The sequence below is a fragment of the Oryx dammah genome, unplaced genomic scaffold (genome assembly GCF_014754425.2).
Source record: "Oryx dammah isolate SB20612 unplaced genomic scaffold, SCBI_Odam_1.1 HiC_scaffold_5, whole genome shotgun sequence".
Lineage (NCBI taxonomy): Eukaryota > Metazoa > Chordata > Mammalia > Artiodactyla > Bovidae > Oryx > Oryx dammah.
In genome coordinates, this window is record NW_024070189.1 from 57,884,882 (window position 1) to 57,903,901 (window position 19,020).

The 19,020-nt window shown below is 39.6% G+C and overlaps 1 protein-coding gene and 1 pseudogene across 1 annotated transcript in view; both read right to left on the reverse strand.

The window, feature by feature from the left end:
- LOC120864478 (protocadherin beta-4-like) overlaps positions 1-1,453 on the reverse strand; it is a 4,616-nt gene extending 3,163 nt beyond the window's left edge. Inside the window, exon 1 of the mRNA XM_040241552.1 lies at positions 1-1,453. Within this exon, the coding sequence (XP_040097486.1) occupies positions 1-1,285 (1,285 nt within the window). The 5' untranslated portion in view covers positions 1,286-1,453.
- A 14,684-nt stretch (positions 1,454-16,137) lies between these two features.
- On the reverse strand, positions 16,138-18,420 carry LOC120863548 (annotated as a pseudogene).
- Positions 18,421-19,020: the final 600 nt, after the last annotated feature.

The following is a 19,020-nucleotide window of genomic DNA, read 5'->3' on the forward strand; positions in this document are numbered from 1 at the left end:
TGGGGGTTCCCATGTCTGTGACCGTGATGGTGATGTTGTACTCGGCTTGACTTTCTCTGTCAAGAGGGCTATCGGTTACCAGGGTGTAGAAATTCTTGAAAGTCGGTCTTAAAATGAATGGCAGATTGTCTGGAATAGAGCAAATCATCTTTCCATTGTCTCCGGAGTCTCTATCTCGAATTCGGAAGATAGAGACGACGGTCTCCGGGGCATTTTCTGGGATGGAGCTGATGAGTGAAGATATGGTAAGTTCAGGGGCGTTGTCGTTCACATCTACCACCTCTATGACTACAGTGCCTTTCCCAGAAAGGCCTCCTCCATCTGTAGCCTCAGTTTCCACGTGGTAAGATTTGATTTGTTCAAAATCCAGTTTCTTTGTCAATCGGATTTCTCCTGTGACTTCATTTATTGAAAAAGTTTGTTTAATTTCCTCTGAGGCTTGGAACAAGCTATAGGAAACAGTCCCAAAGTTTCCAGCATCTACATCCCTAGCTAAAACTGTAAGTATTAGGGAATTTAGGGGGCTGTTTTCCAGAACCTGCACCTCATATGGAGTGTGCACAAACTCGGGAGCATTGTCATTGACGTCCATGATCAGGATTCTCACCATGCTGGTGCCGGACCTAGGTGGAGACCCACCATCCAGCGCCATTAGGGTTAAGCTGAACTCTGACTGCTCCTCTCGATCCAGCACTTTGTCCTGTACCAAATCTGGATGTTTCTTGCCATCACTATGATTTCGAGTGAGAACGTGAAAATGAGAATTGGCGTTGATTGTGTATTTTTGAAGACCGTTGCTACCCACATCCAAATCCTGAGCTAATTTCAACGGAAATACAGTCCCTGGCTGGCTGTTTTCCGGTATTTTCAAAAGCATTTCCCTATTCGGGAATACTGGGGAGTGGTCATTTATGTCCTGTATTAATAATTCTCCTTCAAAAAATTGCACTGGAGTTTCCAGGAACACTTGGAAATGCAGCACACAGGGTTCATCGGAGCCACATATGTCTTCCCGGTCTAGTTTCTCCCTCAAAAGCAAATCTCCAGTCTGACGATCCAGCAGCAAGCGCTGCTTATCATCGTCACAAACCACCCGAGCCGACCGTGCGTTCAGCTCCCCAATTCCCAGGCCCAGGTCCTTGGTTAAATGGGCTATAAAGGAGCCGCTCTCCGTTTCTTCCAGAACAGAATAACGAATAGGCTCAGGGTTAGCCTGAGACAAGTATACCATCAAAATAAAGGTCGTCACTTGCCTGTTGTGTTGATTTCTCTCTAGCGTCTCCATGTTGGAGCCAGGGTGCTTACATCCAGTCCCCCTTCAGCAACCAGAAAAAGACCAGAGGTGTTAAATTTTCTTGCTTGATAGAATCCTCACAGAGTCACTTGTAATCTTAAATTCGTTTAGAATATTGCTGCCCAGATTCGTTGGTAACCCAGTACTGCTGGCAGAGCTTACTTGTGGTGGTGGTTCCGTCTTGCAGCAAAGGAATACGTGAGCTTTCTAGGGCTCTTTATTCACAATCTTAGCCGGCAGCGCCACCCTGCGTCCCGATCGATAAACTAACATTCTTAACGCAGCCTATTTTGGAACTGTCCAAATTAAGCCATTTCAAAAAGTGTAAAGGACTTTTTCAAGTATTCCATTAAATGACTTAATGTATAAGTTATTCCATTACATTGCGTGAGCTATAATAATTGTGAGCACAAAGCAAGGGACTATCTCCATCTGCCTATACCCTTTACAGTAGAACTTAAAGAACTCCATTTACCCTTTGCCATAATCTAACCAGGGGAGATAAACTCTTATAAAATTACAATCCATAATAGTTATATCTGTTTATATATGTGAGAAATTTATGATGATGCAGAAAGTTTGTTACAGAGTGCTGTGTACCACCTGGTCTCAGGCAGACTTTTTCAAAGGAAAGGTTCTATTTTTTTACACTGGTGTGCAAATGATAATACAGTTGAATAAAGTGGCATCTTGCCTTAATATAAGTCCTTTTATAATGTGAACCCACATTAAAATATTAGGGAGGTCAGATAGTATTAGAAACAGATTCTTAGACGCATAAAGAAAATGAAAGGATTTTTATAGATAAACAGAAACTCAAAGGATGATAAGACTTAATTATTCTGCGTGACTATTATCAGGATAATATCAAGCCAAAATTGAGTAAGTGAAAATCATAGAATTTTATTAAGAAAAAGGCTTTAAGATGATTTAGCTCAATAGATATCTATAATTTATGAGTTTGCTTCTCACCACGCTGACCCTTTGTTTCCTAGATATCATATTCCTTGACTACCCAATTTGCAGAAGACAGGGAGCTATGATTTGAAACATTTTAATCTGTGAACAAAGGGTGGGTGCCTCAAGCTTTGTCTACTCATAGGTGGTGAAGAGGAAAGACTTGTTTATAAAATGGATTTCAGCACAGTGTGCAACCATCCTCATTTCTCTGATACAGTAAGTTAACTGAGACACAGTTAACCAGTTTACTGTTTACAATTAGTATATGGAATGGAGTACCATTTATTTAGGATTTCTCCTCCTTAAATATCTTGTAATTTAACTAAGTTCATAAATTACAATTCACATTGAATGCATTATTTTAAAAGCATGTCAGTAATCTTAAGTTCTTATGATAGAAAGTATTAGGGAAATAAATTTTTTGGCCCCATGCAGCATCTTAGTACCCCAACCATGGATTGAATCTATGCCTCATGCAGTGGAAATGTTGAGTCTTAACACTGGACTGCCAAGAAAATTTCAGGAAAAATTATTTTTGAAAGAAACCTGGCCAATAGTAGTCATTCAGTAAATGTCAATTGGGTAAATTAATTAATCCACTCTAATCACTGTGTTTCTACCTATATTAGAAAATTATTGTCACATCATCCATTCAGTCATGAACATGTCTGACACTGAAAACAGAATTCTTAAGAGATGAGAGTATAATACTTGCTAAGTACTGCTCAACTAAATTTACATTTTTCTAGTTCTGTTAATTCCTATTGTAAGAGATATAGCAATAATAATAATTATACTATTAATATAGTTTAGAATTTTCTTCCACATTTAAGGCAAATCAGAGAAATATATATATCAACATTGTTGTTGTTCTTCAATCACTAAGTCACGTCCAACTCTTTGCAACCCCATGGACTACAGCATGCCAGGCTTCCCTGTCCTTTACTATCTCCCAAAGTTTGCTCAAACTCATGTCCATATCAACATGAAGTGAAAAGAAAAAATAAACATACAGAAAAAAAGAATATTCTTTTAGATATAAATGGAAAGCAGATTTCCTGAACAAAACAAAACATTGTTTTATACTATAGTAGCCTGGAGAATCCCAGGGACGGCAGAGTCTGGTGGGCTGCCGTCTATGCGGTCACACAGAGTCGGGCACAACTGAAGTGACTTAGTAGTAGTAATAGTAGTAGCAGAGTTTTAGTTCGATTCAAGTTAAAAGAGTTCAGGACAAAATTCAAACTAGATTTTGTTTACTTATTCCTAGATGTTGACAAAGAAATAGTGTTGCAAATTAGCTTTTTTGGTTTCTTTTGTCAATTCAACACAAATGAAATCTAGGTAATATTAATAGCTATGTGTGTTACTACATGTCAGATAATGTTCTAAATGTTTTATATCCATTAACTCATTTTATCCCCCCAAACAACCCTATAATGTGGGCATTCTTACTAGGCATATTTTATAGAAATTGAAGATACAGAAGCTTAGTAACCTTCCCATAGTCACACACCGTTTGAAGTGGCAGTGCTAGGATTCAAATTGCTACAGTATGGCTCCAGAATCCATTCTCTGATCTACCTAAGTGGAATTGGAGAAGTGAACAACTTTTTATATAATTTAGATCCAAACTTCAGCCTTGCCTTGGGTAGATGGATATCATAGGTGAAATATATCTGTATTCAGATTTTCAGTTCATATAAGAATCTTTTAAATGGTTTTCTCTTTTGAGAGACAGGTATCAGCAAAAAGAGGTGTTTACAAAACTTAGAAATTTGAAGGGAAACTAAGAGTGTTTTGTTGAGATTAGATTTTAAAAAACTAAGAATCACATGAATAATGAATTCCTTGTAGCCTTAAATGGAAAAATACTTATTCATAGGTCTTTTGAAATGTTATCCAAGTGTAAAGTTAAAATCAAGAAAGGTGGTCTAAGATGACAGTCTAGCATGGAGTCATGGATTATTTTGTCAAACTTAATCAGAAAAAATTATTATATCTGCATGGAAGAGGCATTAATGATAAAGAGAACGATCACCTGCAAAACCATTCCAGTCAGGAAAGCTGCATTATCCATTCTGAAGGATTCATACAACTTATACAATTGGTTGCCCGCTCTGGAGCACAATATTTAAAACATTTTTTCCCATTTTGAATACACAAAGAGGAGAGATAGAAGAGTTAGAGGGATACTCTGGCAATTAAATACCAGTTTTAACTCCTCCATTGTAAAATACAGGCAGGAACTTTTAAATATCATTGAAGCAAAGATAAAAATCATTTTAAAGGAATTTGAATACAAAAAGTCCTAAAGTTCAAATGCTGAACACAAACTTTGAAGTTTTGAATAGTTTCACTTATTTTTTTTTAACAAGAGAATGTATTTTAAACTTTATGATGACTCTTGTTTGTAAATTGAAGGGGTAAAGTACAGAGGTATATTAAACATTAATTGTTGAGAGGAGAGGTAAATTGGTGAAATAGATATTTTAACTAGTAATTTTAGTTACTAAAATCACACTTGAGTTCAGTTCAGTTCAGTCGCTCAGTCATGTCTGACTCTTTGCAACCCCATGGACTGCAGCACGCCAGGCTTCCCAGTACATCACCAACTCCCAGAGCATGCTCAAACTCATGTCCATCGAGTCAGTGATGGCATCCAACCATCTCATCCTCTGTCGTCCCCTTTCTCCTCCTGCCTTCAATCTTTCCCAGCCTCAGGGTCTTTTCCAGTGGATCAGTTCTTCTCATCATATGGCCAAAGTATTGGAGCTTCAGCTTTAGTATTATTCTTTCCATTGAATATTTAGGACAATTTCCTTTAGGATTGACCAGTTTGATCTCCTTACAGTCCAAGGGACTCTCAAGAGTCTTCTCCAACACCACAGTTAGAAATCATCAGTTCTTCGGCACTCAGCTTTCTTTATGGTCCAGCTCCATACATGACTCACATCCATACATGACTACTGGAAAAACCATAGCTTTGACTGGATGGACCTTTGTTGGCAAAGTAACGTCTCAGCTTTTTTATATGCTGTCTAGGTTGGTCATAGCCTTTCTTCCAAGGAGCAAACATCTTTTACTTTCATGGCTTCAGTCACCATCTGCAGTGATTTTGGAGCCCAAGAAATTAAAGTCTCTCACTGTTTCCATTGTTTCCCCATCTATTTGCCATGAAGTGATGGGACCAGATGCCATGATCTTCATTTTTTGAATGTTGAGTTTTAGGCCAGCTTTTTCACTCCTCTTTGCTTTCGTCAAGAGGCGCTTTAGTTCCTCTTCACTTTCTGCCATAAGGGTGGTGTCATCTGCATATCTGAGGTTATTGATATTTCTCCCAGCAATCTTGACTCTGGCTTGTGCTTTATCCAGCCCGGGATTTCACATGATGTACTCTGCATATAACTTAAATAAGCAGGGTGACAATATACAGCCTTGACATACTCTTTTTCCCAATTTTGAACCAGTCCATTGTTCCATGTCAGTTCTAACTGTTGCTTCTTGCCCTGCATAAAGATTTCTTAGGAGGCAGGTAATGTGGTCTGGTATTTCCATCTCTTTAAGAGTTTTCCAGAGTTTGTTGTGATCTATACAAAGGCTTTGGCATAGTCAATAAAGCAGATGTTTTTCTGGAACTCTCTTGCTCTTTCCATGATCCAACGGATGTTGGCAATTTGATCTCTGGTTCCTCTGCCTTTTCTAAAACCAGCTTGAACATTTGGAAGTTCTCGGTTCACATCACATACTGTTGAAGCCTAGTTTGGAGAATTTTGAGCATTACTTTGCTAGCATGTGAGATGAGTGCAATTGTGCAGTAGTTTAAACATTCTTTGGCATTGCCTTTGAGATTGGAATGAAAACTGACCTTTTCCAGTCCTGTGGCCACTGCTGAGTTTTCCAAATTTGTTGGCATATTCAGTGCAGCACTTTCACAGCATCATCTTTTAGGATTTGAAATAGCTCTACTGGAATTCCGTCACCTCCACTAGCTTTGTTCGTAGTGATGCTTCCTAAGGCCCATTTGACTTCACACTCCAGGATGTCTGGCTGTAGTTGAGTGATGATCACACCCGTGGTTATCTGGGTCATTTTTGTTTAGTTCTTCTGTGTATTCTTGCCACCTCTTCTTAATATCCTCTGCTTCTGTTAGGTCCATACTGTTTCTGTCCTTTATTGTGCCCATCTTTGCATGAAATGTTCCCTCTCATTTTCTTGAAGAGATCTCTAGTCTTTCCCATTCTATTGTTTTCCTCTATTTCTTTACATCTCTCACTTAGGAAGTCTTAATTATTTGTCCTTGCTATTCTTTGGAACTCTGCATTCAGGTAGGTATCTTTCCTTTTCTCCTTTGCCTTTTGTTTCTCTTCTTTTTTCAGCTATTTGTAAGGCCTCCTTAGACAACCATTTTGCCTTTTGCATTATTTTTCTTGGGGATGGTTTTGATCACCACCTCCTGTACAATATTACAAACCTCCATCCATAGTTCTTCAGGCACTCCATCTATCAGATCTAATCCCTTGAATCTATTTCTCATTTCCACTGTATAATCATAAGGGATTTGATTTAGGTCATACCTGAATGGTCTAGTGGTTTTCCCTACTTTCTTCAATTTGAGTCTGAATTTGGCAATGAGGAGTTCATGATCTGAGCCACAGTCAGCTCCCTGTCTTGTTTTTGCTGACTGTATAGAGCGTCTTCCTCTTTATCTGCAAAGAATATAATCAGTCTGATTTTGGTATTGACCATTTGGTGATGTCTGTATAGAGTCGTCTCTTTTGTTGTTGAAGGAGGGGGTTGGCTGTGACCAGTGCGTTCTCTTGGCAGGACTCTGTTAGCCTTTGCCCTGCTTCATTCCAAGGCCAAACTTGGCTGTTACTCCAGGTATCTCTTGACTTCCTAGTTTTGCATTCCAGTCCCTATATGATGAAAAGGACATCTTCTTTGGACGTTGGTTCTAGAAGGTCTTGTAGGTCTTCATAGAACCCTTTAACTTCATCTTCTTTGGCATTAGTGGTTGGGGCATAGGCTTGGATTATTGTAATACTGAATGGTTTGCCTTAGAAACAAACAGAGATCATTCTGTCATTTTTCAGATTATACCCAAGTACTGCATTTCAGACTCTTTTGTTGACTATGAGGGCTACTCCATTTCTTCTAACGGATTCTTGCCCACAGTAGTAGATATAATGGTAATCCGAATTAAATTCACCCATTTTGGTCCATTTAGTTCACTGATTCCTAAAATAGTATTCCTCAAATAGTATTACTTCTAAATATTAAGCTAGCATTGATAATGTGTGTGTGTGAGCACGTGTGTGCTTAGTCACTCAGTTGTGTCTGACCATTTGTGACTCCATGGACTGTAACCTGCCAAGCTCCTCTGTCCATGGAATTTTCCAGGCAAAAAAACTGGAGTGGGTTGCCATTTCCTTCTCCAGGGGATCTTCCCAAACCAGAGATCAAGCTTGTGGTTGTTGCATCTCCTGCACTGGTAGGCGGATTCTTTACCACTGAGCCACCTGGGAAACCCAGTGATAATGGAATAATGGATTATTATAAATGGTTTGTGGATTTTACTAGAAAATTCTTGTAAAAGGAATTATCTTTTGAAATTTTCTATTACATACATAGATAAATTAGATACATCAGCTTCCCATTCAAGTAAAATAACTGTAAAGCAAACAATACTGCTCACAGGTGATAGCAAACTAAAATTTAGTATCTGCTATCCTTCCAAACTAAACCTAAAAGATGTTTTCAAAAATCACACTAATTGAAATGCAAATTTATAAATGAGATATTTGAATAATTAGAGTGTTTGGCCTTAGAAATTTGTGATGAAATCCAATATAATTACCAATAATTCCTTGTATTACATACTAAATTAAAAACAGTGTTTGTATGTTTAATGTATCAAAGTATTCTAATATTTGTCAGTTTTGGGGAGCCCCTCCATTTTGTTGTTATTTTCCAGGATTGTTTTGGCTATTCTGGGTCCCTTGATTTCCAAGTGAATTTTACCTTCAGTTTTCCAATTTTTACACACACACACAAAAAAAAACCTGCTGGATTGTTGATACGGATTCAGGTGAATCTGTAAACCAATTTGGGCACATTTACCATCTTAACAATGTAAATCTTCCAACTCATGAACATTTTCCATTTACTTATATTTTCCTTAATTTCTTTCATTGATGTTTTGTAGTATTTGGCATACAAGTCTTGAACTTATTAAATTTATTTCTAAGTATTTTACTATTTCTGATGCTATTGTAAATGGAATTGCTTTTCTCATTTCATTCTGGCCTGTCCAGTGCTAGTGTATAGAAATACTATTGATTTTTGTATATTGATCTTGTATCCTTTGCTGAATGCATCTACTAATTTTAGTGGTTTTTTGTGTGTGGATTACTTAATTTTCTATATGTGTGATCATGTCACCTGCAGAGATACTTGTACTTCATTTCCAATTGGAATAATTTCATTTCTTGTCACATTGATCTGGCTAGAACTTCCAGTACAATGTTAAATCGAAACAGTTGGCAGGAACAGCCTTGTTTTGTTTCTGGTCTTAGAGAGAAAGCTTTCAGTCTTTCTCCATTACATGTGAAGTTAGACTTTTATAGTTGCAGTTTATCACCTAGAGGATGGTTCCTATTATTTAGTTTCATGAGTGTTTTTCAACCATCATTTCAAAATCCCACTTGATTATGGTGTATAATCCTTTTTACGTATTGCTGGAGTCAGTTTGCTAATATTTTGTTGAGGATTTTTTGCATCTATATTTACACAGGATATTGGTATTTAATTTTCTTGTATTATCTTTGTCTGGTGCTGACCTCATAGAATTAATTTGGAAGTGATCCCTGCTCCTTTTTTAAAAAAAATTACAAGTTTGTGAAGGATTGGTGTTAATTCTATAAATGTTCAGTAGGATTCACCAGTGAAGCCATCTGGTCCTGGGCTTTTTCTTTGTGGAAGGTTTTTAAATTACTGACTAAATCTTGTTGAATAAAATGAAAACTTCAGGAGAAAGAACTCCATTTCCCCATTTAGGGGGAAAAAACTCAAAATGACAATATTTAGAGAAGACAGTTTTAATTTTTGATAAACCTCTAATCTTTCTAGGAGTTTTCATCAAAGTCTTTCCTCATGGACAGCCCATATTAGTTGGAAATGATTGACTTCAAAAATGTGAACCCATTTACCTCTGATATTTAAGTCAGAAACTTCTCATATTAATAATTCTGGAACTAAGTCCCAGTGATGTTGATACGTCCAGAATGCTCAGAAGATGGCCTTATGAGCAGCAATTCACTGAAGGCTCCGTGTTCATCCTCTACATTTCAGCATCATTGAATAGGAGCAAAGAGAATTGAGAGGAAGATGGCTAAGTCAAATCAGTGATCAAGAGAGTAGAACATGTGTTGACTGGAGTAAACTTCTATAGGTAGTTAAAGGAAGAGAAGGTAGGGCTGGGATAGGTCCTAGATGGGTAAGCCTGACTATGCCAAATAGAAGGTGGCTTCTTCACAAGGTGGCTTGTGCCTTGCTGTGTCTGTTTTCTTAGGATCCTAGTTATGGCTCGGTACTCCATACTTCCAGGTTGTTGGTCCACATGCTAAATATTAAGTACTTTAAATCTTTGAATCATTGATAATATATTCATGAGTTCTAGCTCAACTCACCATCTAGAATTCTACCTTGTTCTACCTGGTACCAACTGAGTACACAATATAAGATTGCTCAGCAATGGGTTTTGTCATCTAGCAAGCTGTGTGCACCATCCAGGACCACCATGGGTAGCACTGTTAAATGCATATTAATCAAGACCATGTTTTCCCCCTGTAGGTAATTCTGATGTATCAATTACTTCAGTTACAACTCATTTTCCTCAAAATCAGCTTTACTCTATATCAGCACACTCTGAAGATTGAAAAGTAAATGATATCTCCATGAGTTCTCATGTCTATCATCTTATCAGACCCCACGACAGCCAAGAAGCAGAGGGTGACAGTCCCTAAGATTTTGCTTCATAGAGCAAATGCAGAGCAGTACCACCCAAGGGAGACGGGGGCTCAACTCAAACACATCATTAAGTGTTGACCCAGAACTTCCACCCATGTCACAGAGTTGAGCTAAGCTTTTTAATTGAGGCTTTCATTTGTAGAGCCTGAGGCTATAACCACCTGAGCCTCCAAAAGTAGTACTGGTATAGAGGAGCCCTCCAATAGAACGCAAATTCTCAATAAAATATCACCAACTAACAAAGAAAAACAGTGTGAAAAACAAACTTAAATAAAAGAAGGTACATATAAGAAACAGAGAGTGGAACAATATGGAAAGAACTTCAAAGTAAAAGATATTTAATTTCTTTCAACAAAAAAGAAAGAAGTGGTAATTGTAAAAAAAAATAACAATTTGTTGTAAAAACCTGTCAGATAGAAATTCTGGGGGAAAAAAACTATAGTTACTTTAAAAATTCAGTATACTGGGTCAATCTTAGGTTTGGGTCTAGCAAATTATGAAAATATCAAGAATAAAGAAAAAATCTTAAAGGAGTTTACAGATAAAAGAATGCAAACTAGAGTGATATACTCTTCATCAACAGTTTTGAATACCAAATTCTAGAAGAGAAGGAAAATTAGTTTACATTTTAAAATCTATCATCAACTAAGCTATTGGCAAAGAATATGAGGATCAGACATAGAAATAACTCTGAACTATGACTAATATGTTGCCAGCTTTAAAATATGTAAGTCTAAAAAGAAAAATGGAGTAGTGGGATGTATTTGTTAAAACTGTCACTTTATAAAGTCCTCATTTACAAGGAAGCCATATTTAAGGATTCAGGAAGATTTATTAAAAGTACAGTAAGTTACTTCACTAGTTTTAATGAGTGATATTTGAATATAGTCTTTTAATAACTACATAAAAGTTTAAAGTTCATCTCTTTGCTTTTCAGTGTTAAAAAAAACTAGAATATCAGTAAGAGATCAATCTGGAAATAATTCACTAATAAATTTTTCCATCCTCTTAGAAGAAAATTCTAGAAAAATTTTGTAGAAAGTCATCACTTTTACCTTGTGCCAGACTTTCACTTGGGCTTCCCAGGTGGTACAGAGGAAAAGAATCTGCCAGCACAGGGGACACAAGAGACATGGGTTTGATCTCTGGTTTCGAAGAGCCCCTGGAGTAGGAAATTGCAACCCAACTCAGTATTTTTGCCTGGAAAATTCCATGGACAGAGGAGCCTGGCGGGCTACAGTGCATGATGTCACAAAAAGACACAACTGCGTACACACACACACACAGACTTTCACTTTAGGAGATTCCAAAAAGTAGTAATGATAGTATTATACATATAGTACCTTCTGTCATGTACTTAATAAAATATCCAGATAAAGAAATTTCTGAAAGTTTTCCTCAAAGGGTAAAAAGGTTCCCAGTAGCCAAGAAATAAAAGCAATTTGAATCAACAGTAAGGTATAATTGTTAACTATCTTCAAATGTAGCCCACATGATCTTTTCTGAAGGCTTTACTAAATTCTAATCACTTTCTCAACAATATGTGAATTCAGTGCACCCATCACCTAAAATATTATTAGGCATCTATGCTTATTATTTCAGAATCTAAATAATTCCTCAGTTATATAGTCTCTACAACTTGAGACCCAAATCATATACCATGTTTGCTAAAAAACAATGGGCCTCCCTATCTTCCACAGTTGAAAACTTCCCTGGATCTGACATGACCTGAGACTAAGCCAGCCAAATAAAGAGAAGTTTGATCAAAATTACCTTTTCTCTAATCTTCATGAAAACTCAGATTATGAAAGAATAAAAAAAAAAATCTGAGCAAGGAGCCTGATCCAGACATCTGTATAAAGTATTTAATGAGTGAAGGGAAATACTACCTTTCCTCTGATTATTAAGGATTCATGTATCTGATTCTCAGTTATATAACACCATTTTAATGTGGTTATAACTTTACATGATTGAAGACATGTCATTAGGGTTTTTTATTTTGAGCTGTAATTGAAATATAACACATTAGTTTCAGATGTGACATAATTTGCTATTTGTGCATATTGCAAATGATCATGAGTGAGTTAACATCTAGTTAACATTCTCTCTTTTTAGAATTTTCAAAATCTTTGAGAAACTTCTTTCTTCTAATCATGAATATTCAATTCCTGGTAAGTTCTACAGTTCTGGATAAGAAAATGTCCAGGAGGAGAAATTTTTTATTTTCCTAATCAGATTCTTTAATTGGGGAATAAATATTTTGTTACATAAAAATAAGTTTTTTCTATTTCATTCAAAAGAGACATAAAATTTGGTGTTTGGTTGTTTCCAGATTTTAGTCTTAGCTAATTTAGACTTTCATAGGGATATTTCTCTTTCATTAGAACTTTCCATTCTTCTAATCTTTTTATTACTCTACAGGAACTATTGTAGAATGCTGATGTAGATGGGCAGTGTTTATCCTAGAAGGATCATGTCAGGTTCAAATCAGAAAAAGGGAACTGAGAGAGGAAACAAGAAAATATTTCCTTAATATATAACCATATAAACGCCAAATACATATTAATTTTTTAAAAAGTAGGATTGGATGGAACATCACTTTTACTATAAAGCACTTAATGTGTATACATGTACTTCCTGAAAGCTGTGGTACATATACACAATGGAGTATTACTCAGCTATTAAAAAGAACACATTTGAATCAGTTCTAATGAGGTGGATGAAACTGGAGCCTATTAAACAGAGTGAAGTAAGTCAGAAAAACACTAATACAGTATATTAACACGTATATATGGAATTTAGAAAGATGGTAACCACCACCCTGTATGTGAGTCAGCAAAAGAAACATATAAAGAACAGACTTTTGAACTCTGTAGGACAAGGCAAGGGTGGGATGATTTGAGAGATTAACATTACCATATGTGTATATTGCCATATGTGAAATAGATCACCAGTCCAAGTTCCATGCATGAAACAGGGCACTCAAAGCTGGTGCACTGGGACAACCCAGAGGGATGGGATGGGGAGGGAGGTTGGGAGGGAGGTCAGGATGGGAGGGATACATGTACACCTGTGGCTGATTCAGTCATTGTATGGAAAATACCACCACAGTCAGTTCAGTTCAGTTGCTCAGTTGTGTCCGACTCTGCGACCCCATGAATTGCAGCATACCAGGCCTCCCTGTCACTCACCATCTCCTGGAGTTCACTCAAACTCATGTCCATTGAGTCAGTGATGCCATCCATCCATCTCATCCTCTGTCGTCCCCTTTTCTTCCTGCCCCCAATCCCTCCCAGCATCAGAGTCTTTTCCAATGAGTCAACTCTTCACATGAGGTGGCCAAAATACTGGAGTTTCAGCTTTCACATCATTCCTTCCACAGAACACCCAGGGCTGATCTTTAGAATGGATGGTTGGATCTCTTTGCAGTCCAAGGGACTCTCAAGAGTCTTCTCCAACACTGGTTCAAAAGCATCAATTCTTCGGTGCTCAGCCTTCTTCACAGTCCAACTCTCACATCCATACATGACCACTGGAAAAACCACAGCCTTGACTAGATGGGCCTTTGTTGGCAAAGTAATGTCTCTGCTCTTCAATATGCTGTCTAGGTTGGTCATAACTTTCCTTCCAAGGAGTAAGCGTCTTTTAATTTCATGGCTGCAGTCACCATCTGCAGTGATTTTGGAGCCCAGAAAAATAAAGTCTGACACTGTTCCCCCATCTATTTCCCATGAAGTGATGGGACCAGATGCCATTATCTTAGTTTTCTGAATGTTGAGCTTTAAGCCAACTTTTTCACTCTCCTCTTTCAAGAGGCTTTTTAGTTCCTCTTCACTTTCTGCCATAAGGGTGGTGTCATCTGCATATTTGAAGTTATTGATATTTCTCCTGGCAATCTTGATTCCAGCTTGTGCTTCTTCCAGCCCAGCGTTTCTCATGATGTACTCTGTATATAAGTTAAGTAATCAGGGTGACAATATACAGCCTTGACATACTCCTTTTCCTATTTGGAACCACTCTGTTGTTTCATGTCCAGTTCTAACTGTTGCTTCCTGACCTGCATATAGGTTTCTCAAGAGGCAGGTCAGGTGGTCTGGTATTCCCATCTCTTTCAGAATTTCCCACAGTTTATTGTGATCCACACAGTCAAAGGTTTTGGCATAGTCAATAAAGAAATAGATGTTTTTCTGGAACTCTCTTGCTTTTTCCATGATCCAGCGGATGTTGGCAATTTGATCTCTGGTTCCTCTGCCTTTTCTAAAACCAGCTTGAACATCTGGAAGGTCACAGTTCACGTATTGCTGAAGCCTGGCTTGGAGAATTTTAAGCATTACTTTACTAGCATGTGAGATGAGTGCAATTGTGCGGTAGTTTGAGCATTCTTTGGCATTGCCTTTCTTTGGGATTAGAATGAAAACTGACCTTTTCCAGTCCTGTGGCCACTGCTGAGTTTTCCAAAATTGCTGGCATATTGAGTGCAGCACTTTCACAGCATCTTTCAGGATTTGAAATAGCTCTACTGGAATTCCATCACCTCCACTAGTTTTGTTCAGAGTAATCCTTCCTAAGGCCCACTTGACTTCACATTTCAGGATGTCTGGCTCTAGGTGAGTGATCACATCATCATGATTATCTTGGTCGTGAAGATCTTTTTTGTACAGTTCTTCTGTATTGTAAGGTAATTAGCCTCCAATTAAAATAAGTTTTTAAAAATGGCCCTCAGGTTGATAATATTTACATCTCAAAAGTTACAAAACAAATTGTCTTCCCACCAAATGCCTTACTAAATAACGTTTTTACACCAAATGGGAAAGCACAATCAGTTGTTCACAATGCCTTAGGTTGAATTTTTTCTGTCATCCATCATAAATAAACACTTTAGGCAAAAACATACTCTGCCTTATTAACCCATACTTTTGTTCATTTCTGTCCACTATAAGCATATGTAATATTGAAATACTAATTGCAATTGTCAAAACAGAAAATTATAAGTTTTGATTACTAAGCCTCTGGAAGACATACACTTTAAAATAATACATTTTAAAGAAAACAGACTTTTATCTATACATTTCATTAACCACAGACAAAGATGCTTTAGGGGTATTATAAAAGAATATTATTTGACTATATTCAACAGGGTAAGTTGTAAGATTGGTGGTTCAGAACTCTACATTGCTTTGGATATAGAATTTGAAATGACTACCTTTAAACCTATATGGAATCACCATTAAAACATAATGCATTTATTTTTAATTACCAATTAGAAAAAGAGGCATTAAGATCAGATTGAAAAGATAGGGAGCAGATGAAAAACGGAAAACATTCAAGGATTGACTAAATAGAAAGCAAAATCAATATATAAACAAAATATTGTATCAACTGAAGAGCCTTCGTTTTAAAAAAAGCATTCTGTCTTGTATCCTGCGTAAGCCACTTGTCTCGCTGTAGCTCACTGAATCCAGGGTAGGCAAGGTGAGAACGGGGTGGGGAAGGTGGAAGAAGCTGCGAAGAGGCAAAGGAATCGTAGACATTCCTTATTCACCGTGCATTCAAGGCAGACATGCTTTACTCTCTTAATAGCCTACACAGCAGCAACTGAAACTACTCGACTTGTCCCAAGAACTCAGGTGGTGCGTATATAGGGCATTGCGCCTGCGCAGTGCTATAAATGAGCTCAGCTGTAATATAACTAGGTATTTTTTAAAGCTGGGTGAGAACCAGAGGCCGTGGGGGTGAGTCTGATCACCGCCATCTTAACCAATTTGCTCCTTCCCTACACGTTCGTAGTCAAAAAACTTTTTGATTCTAATGTTAATGAAACCTATGGCTATTCTTGCAATTGCAGGTCTGCGCTACTCCTGCCCAGTGTCTTGAACCAGACTACTAGCAAGAATCGGTTTCAAGAATTTAAACTCATTTAACCCCCAGGCTCCCGTCAAGCACACCTCGTACTGGTAGCTCTGGGACAGGGTCCCCGTGCCGCTGACGTCCACCAGGTGGCCTGGGAAGTGGCCTTCGGCCACCGGGCAGCGACCGGCCGAGACGAACACCAGCACCGAGAAGAGGAAGAGCGACGACACCGACGCCAAGGCCACCACCAGGTAGACGGTGAGCGGGTCGGCCGGCGCCGCGGCCGCCGCTTCCGCTTCTGGGGGCGGCAGGTAGGGCTGCGAGAAGCCGTCCACCAGCAGCACGTGCAGCGTGACGCTGGCCGATAGCGGCGGCTCGCCGTTGTCCTTGACCAGCACCACCAGCCGCTGCTTGGGCGCGTCGCGCTCGCTCAGCAGCCGCGCCGTGCGCACCTCGCCGTTGTGCGCCCACACGCCGAACAGCCCGGGCTCCGTGGCCTTGAGCAGCTGGTACGACAGCCAGGCGTTCTGGCCCGCGTCGCCGTCCACCGCCACCACCTTGGTCACGAGGTAGCCCGGCTCGGCCGCCCTGGGCACCAGCTCGGTGCAGGGCGCCGAGGCGTTCTGCAGCGGGTAGAGCACGAAGGGCGCGTTGTCGTTGGCGTCCGCCACGAGCACGCGCACCAGCGCCTGGCTGCTGAGCGCGGGCGAGCCGCGGTCGGTGGCGCCCACGTGGAACTCGAAGGCCCTCAGGGCCTCGTAGTCCAGGGACGTGAGGGCGAAGAGGTGGCCGTTGTCGGGGTTGATGGACACGAGGGAGGCGAGGGACACGTGCGGGTCGGGCGGGGATAGCAGCGAGTAGGTGACCTGGGCGTTGGCGCCCGCGTCTGTGTCTGTGGCGCTGACGCTGCCGATGTGCAGGGCGGGGCTGTTGTTCTCGCGGACCCACAGGGTGTAGGAGGTCTGGGTGAAGGCGGGGGCGTTGTCGTTGACGTTATGTTGTGCTCGGGTTTTCAGTCTTGGGTGTTCCCATGTCAGTGACAGTGATTGTGATGTTATATTGGGATCTTGCTTTTCGGTCCAGGGCTGTGTTTGTGACTAAAGTATAAAAGTTTTTAACAGAGGGTTTAAGATTGAAAGGAAGATCCTCTTGGATGGAGCAAGCCATCCTTCCATTGTCCCGAGTCAGGGTCTGAAACGCTGAATACAGCAATTATGGTCTCCCGCAGATTTTCTAGGATTTCATTGAAAAGAGTTGATATGGTCAGTGATGGATTCCATCACTTGAACAAGCACCACACAACTTCCAGAAAAGCCCCCACCATCTGTCGCCTGAATATTTAATGTATAGGTCTGTATAGATTAAAAATCCAGTTCTCGTATTAAAAGAATTTCTCCCGAATTTGCATTTTTTCGAAATGTTTTGCAAATATCTTCAGGTGCTTGCGAAAATACATAAGATATTTCTCCATTGGTTCCAATATCTAAATCTCTGGCAGAAACGATGGCAGCCTGGAATGCAATGGGGCAGTGTTCCAGGACTTGCACCTCAGTGCAGCTATGCAAACTCGGGGGCATTATCATTGATGTCTAATCCGCATCAGTCCCAGACCTGGATGGAATCTCGCCATCCCGTGCTGTGAGGGTTAATCTGATCTCAGGCTGTTCCTCTCGATCCAGTGCTTTGTCCAGCACCGGCTTGTGGTAATATTGTGCCCTTGGAACTGTCTTGTAATTTAAGATGGAAGTGGGAATTGGGGCTGACTGTATAACTTGGAAACTGTTGATTCCTACATCTAAGTCCAGGGCACACTCTTATTTGGAAAGTAGTTCCGGGAGTGATACTTTCTGAAATTTTCAAAATTATTTCTTTGTCTGGGAAAACTGGGTAATGATCATTTATGCCCCTAATCCGTATCTCAGCCTGGAAAAACTGCAAGGGATTGTCTAGTAATATCTGGAAAGGTAGTACACAGGGTTCGGTAAGGCCACACACCTCCTCCCGGTCCTGTTTCTCATTTAACAACAAATCCTCGGTCCACCTATCAAAATGCAAACGCATTTTTTTTTTCCAATTCAGAAACAACCCTGGGGCGCATAGCTAGATCATCTACCCCCAGTCCCAGGTCTTTCAATAGATTGGCCACAAAGGAGCCACTGTCCATTTCCTCAGCCACTGAATAATGCCTAGGCTCAGAACCAGCCTGAGTTAATGCCCAGCAAAACAAGGAATACCAAGACTTGCCTTTGTTTCAGAAAGCATTCCATTCTCTCTCCTGCCTTCATTGCTTTCTGGTTTCCCAGACGACTTGACCCAGCTCGGATTCACGTTGTCGCTGATCTCCCAGTATCACTCAGATCCTGGGATAAATAGAGATGTCTAGGGCCCTGATTTCCCCTAGCAACTGCCTTAAAAAGCCTTCCTTTCCTGCTTGCTTCTTAAGCAGCACATCGCTAGAGGAGCACAGGCTGGTAGCTTGCTTTCTTCTACTTCTAATGCTGCAGCGCCACCCCGCGTCCTTTCCGAGTGTTTATTTTCTGCACAATATTTAGGAAATCCCAGTCCTTTATTTTCAGACTGACGGCATTCAAGTGGAATATTTTCAAGTAGTGTCTCTTAATGTACCGAAACAACAATAATTCCAGATTAAATAAAATATAGTCCCTAATAATTTTTGTTAATTATCCTTTCATTATCCTTCCTCAATTTTCTTCCCGGAGTTGGTGATGGACAGGGAGGCCTGGCCTGCTGCAGTCCATGGGGTCACAAAGAGTCGGACACGACTGAGCAACTGAACTTTACTGAACTAAATAAGAATTCAAATTCACTGAATTCCTTTTACAAATGCACTAATTTTTTAGCCACTTGATGTAAGGAATATCATA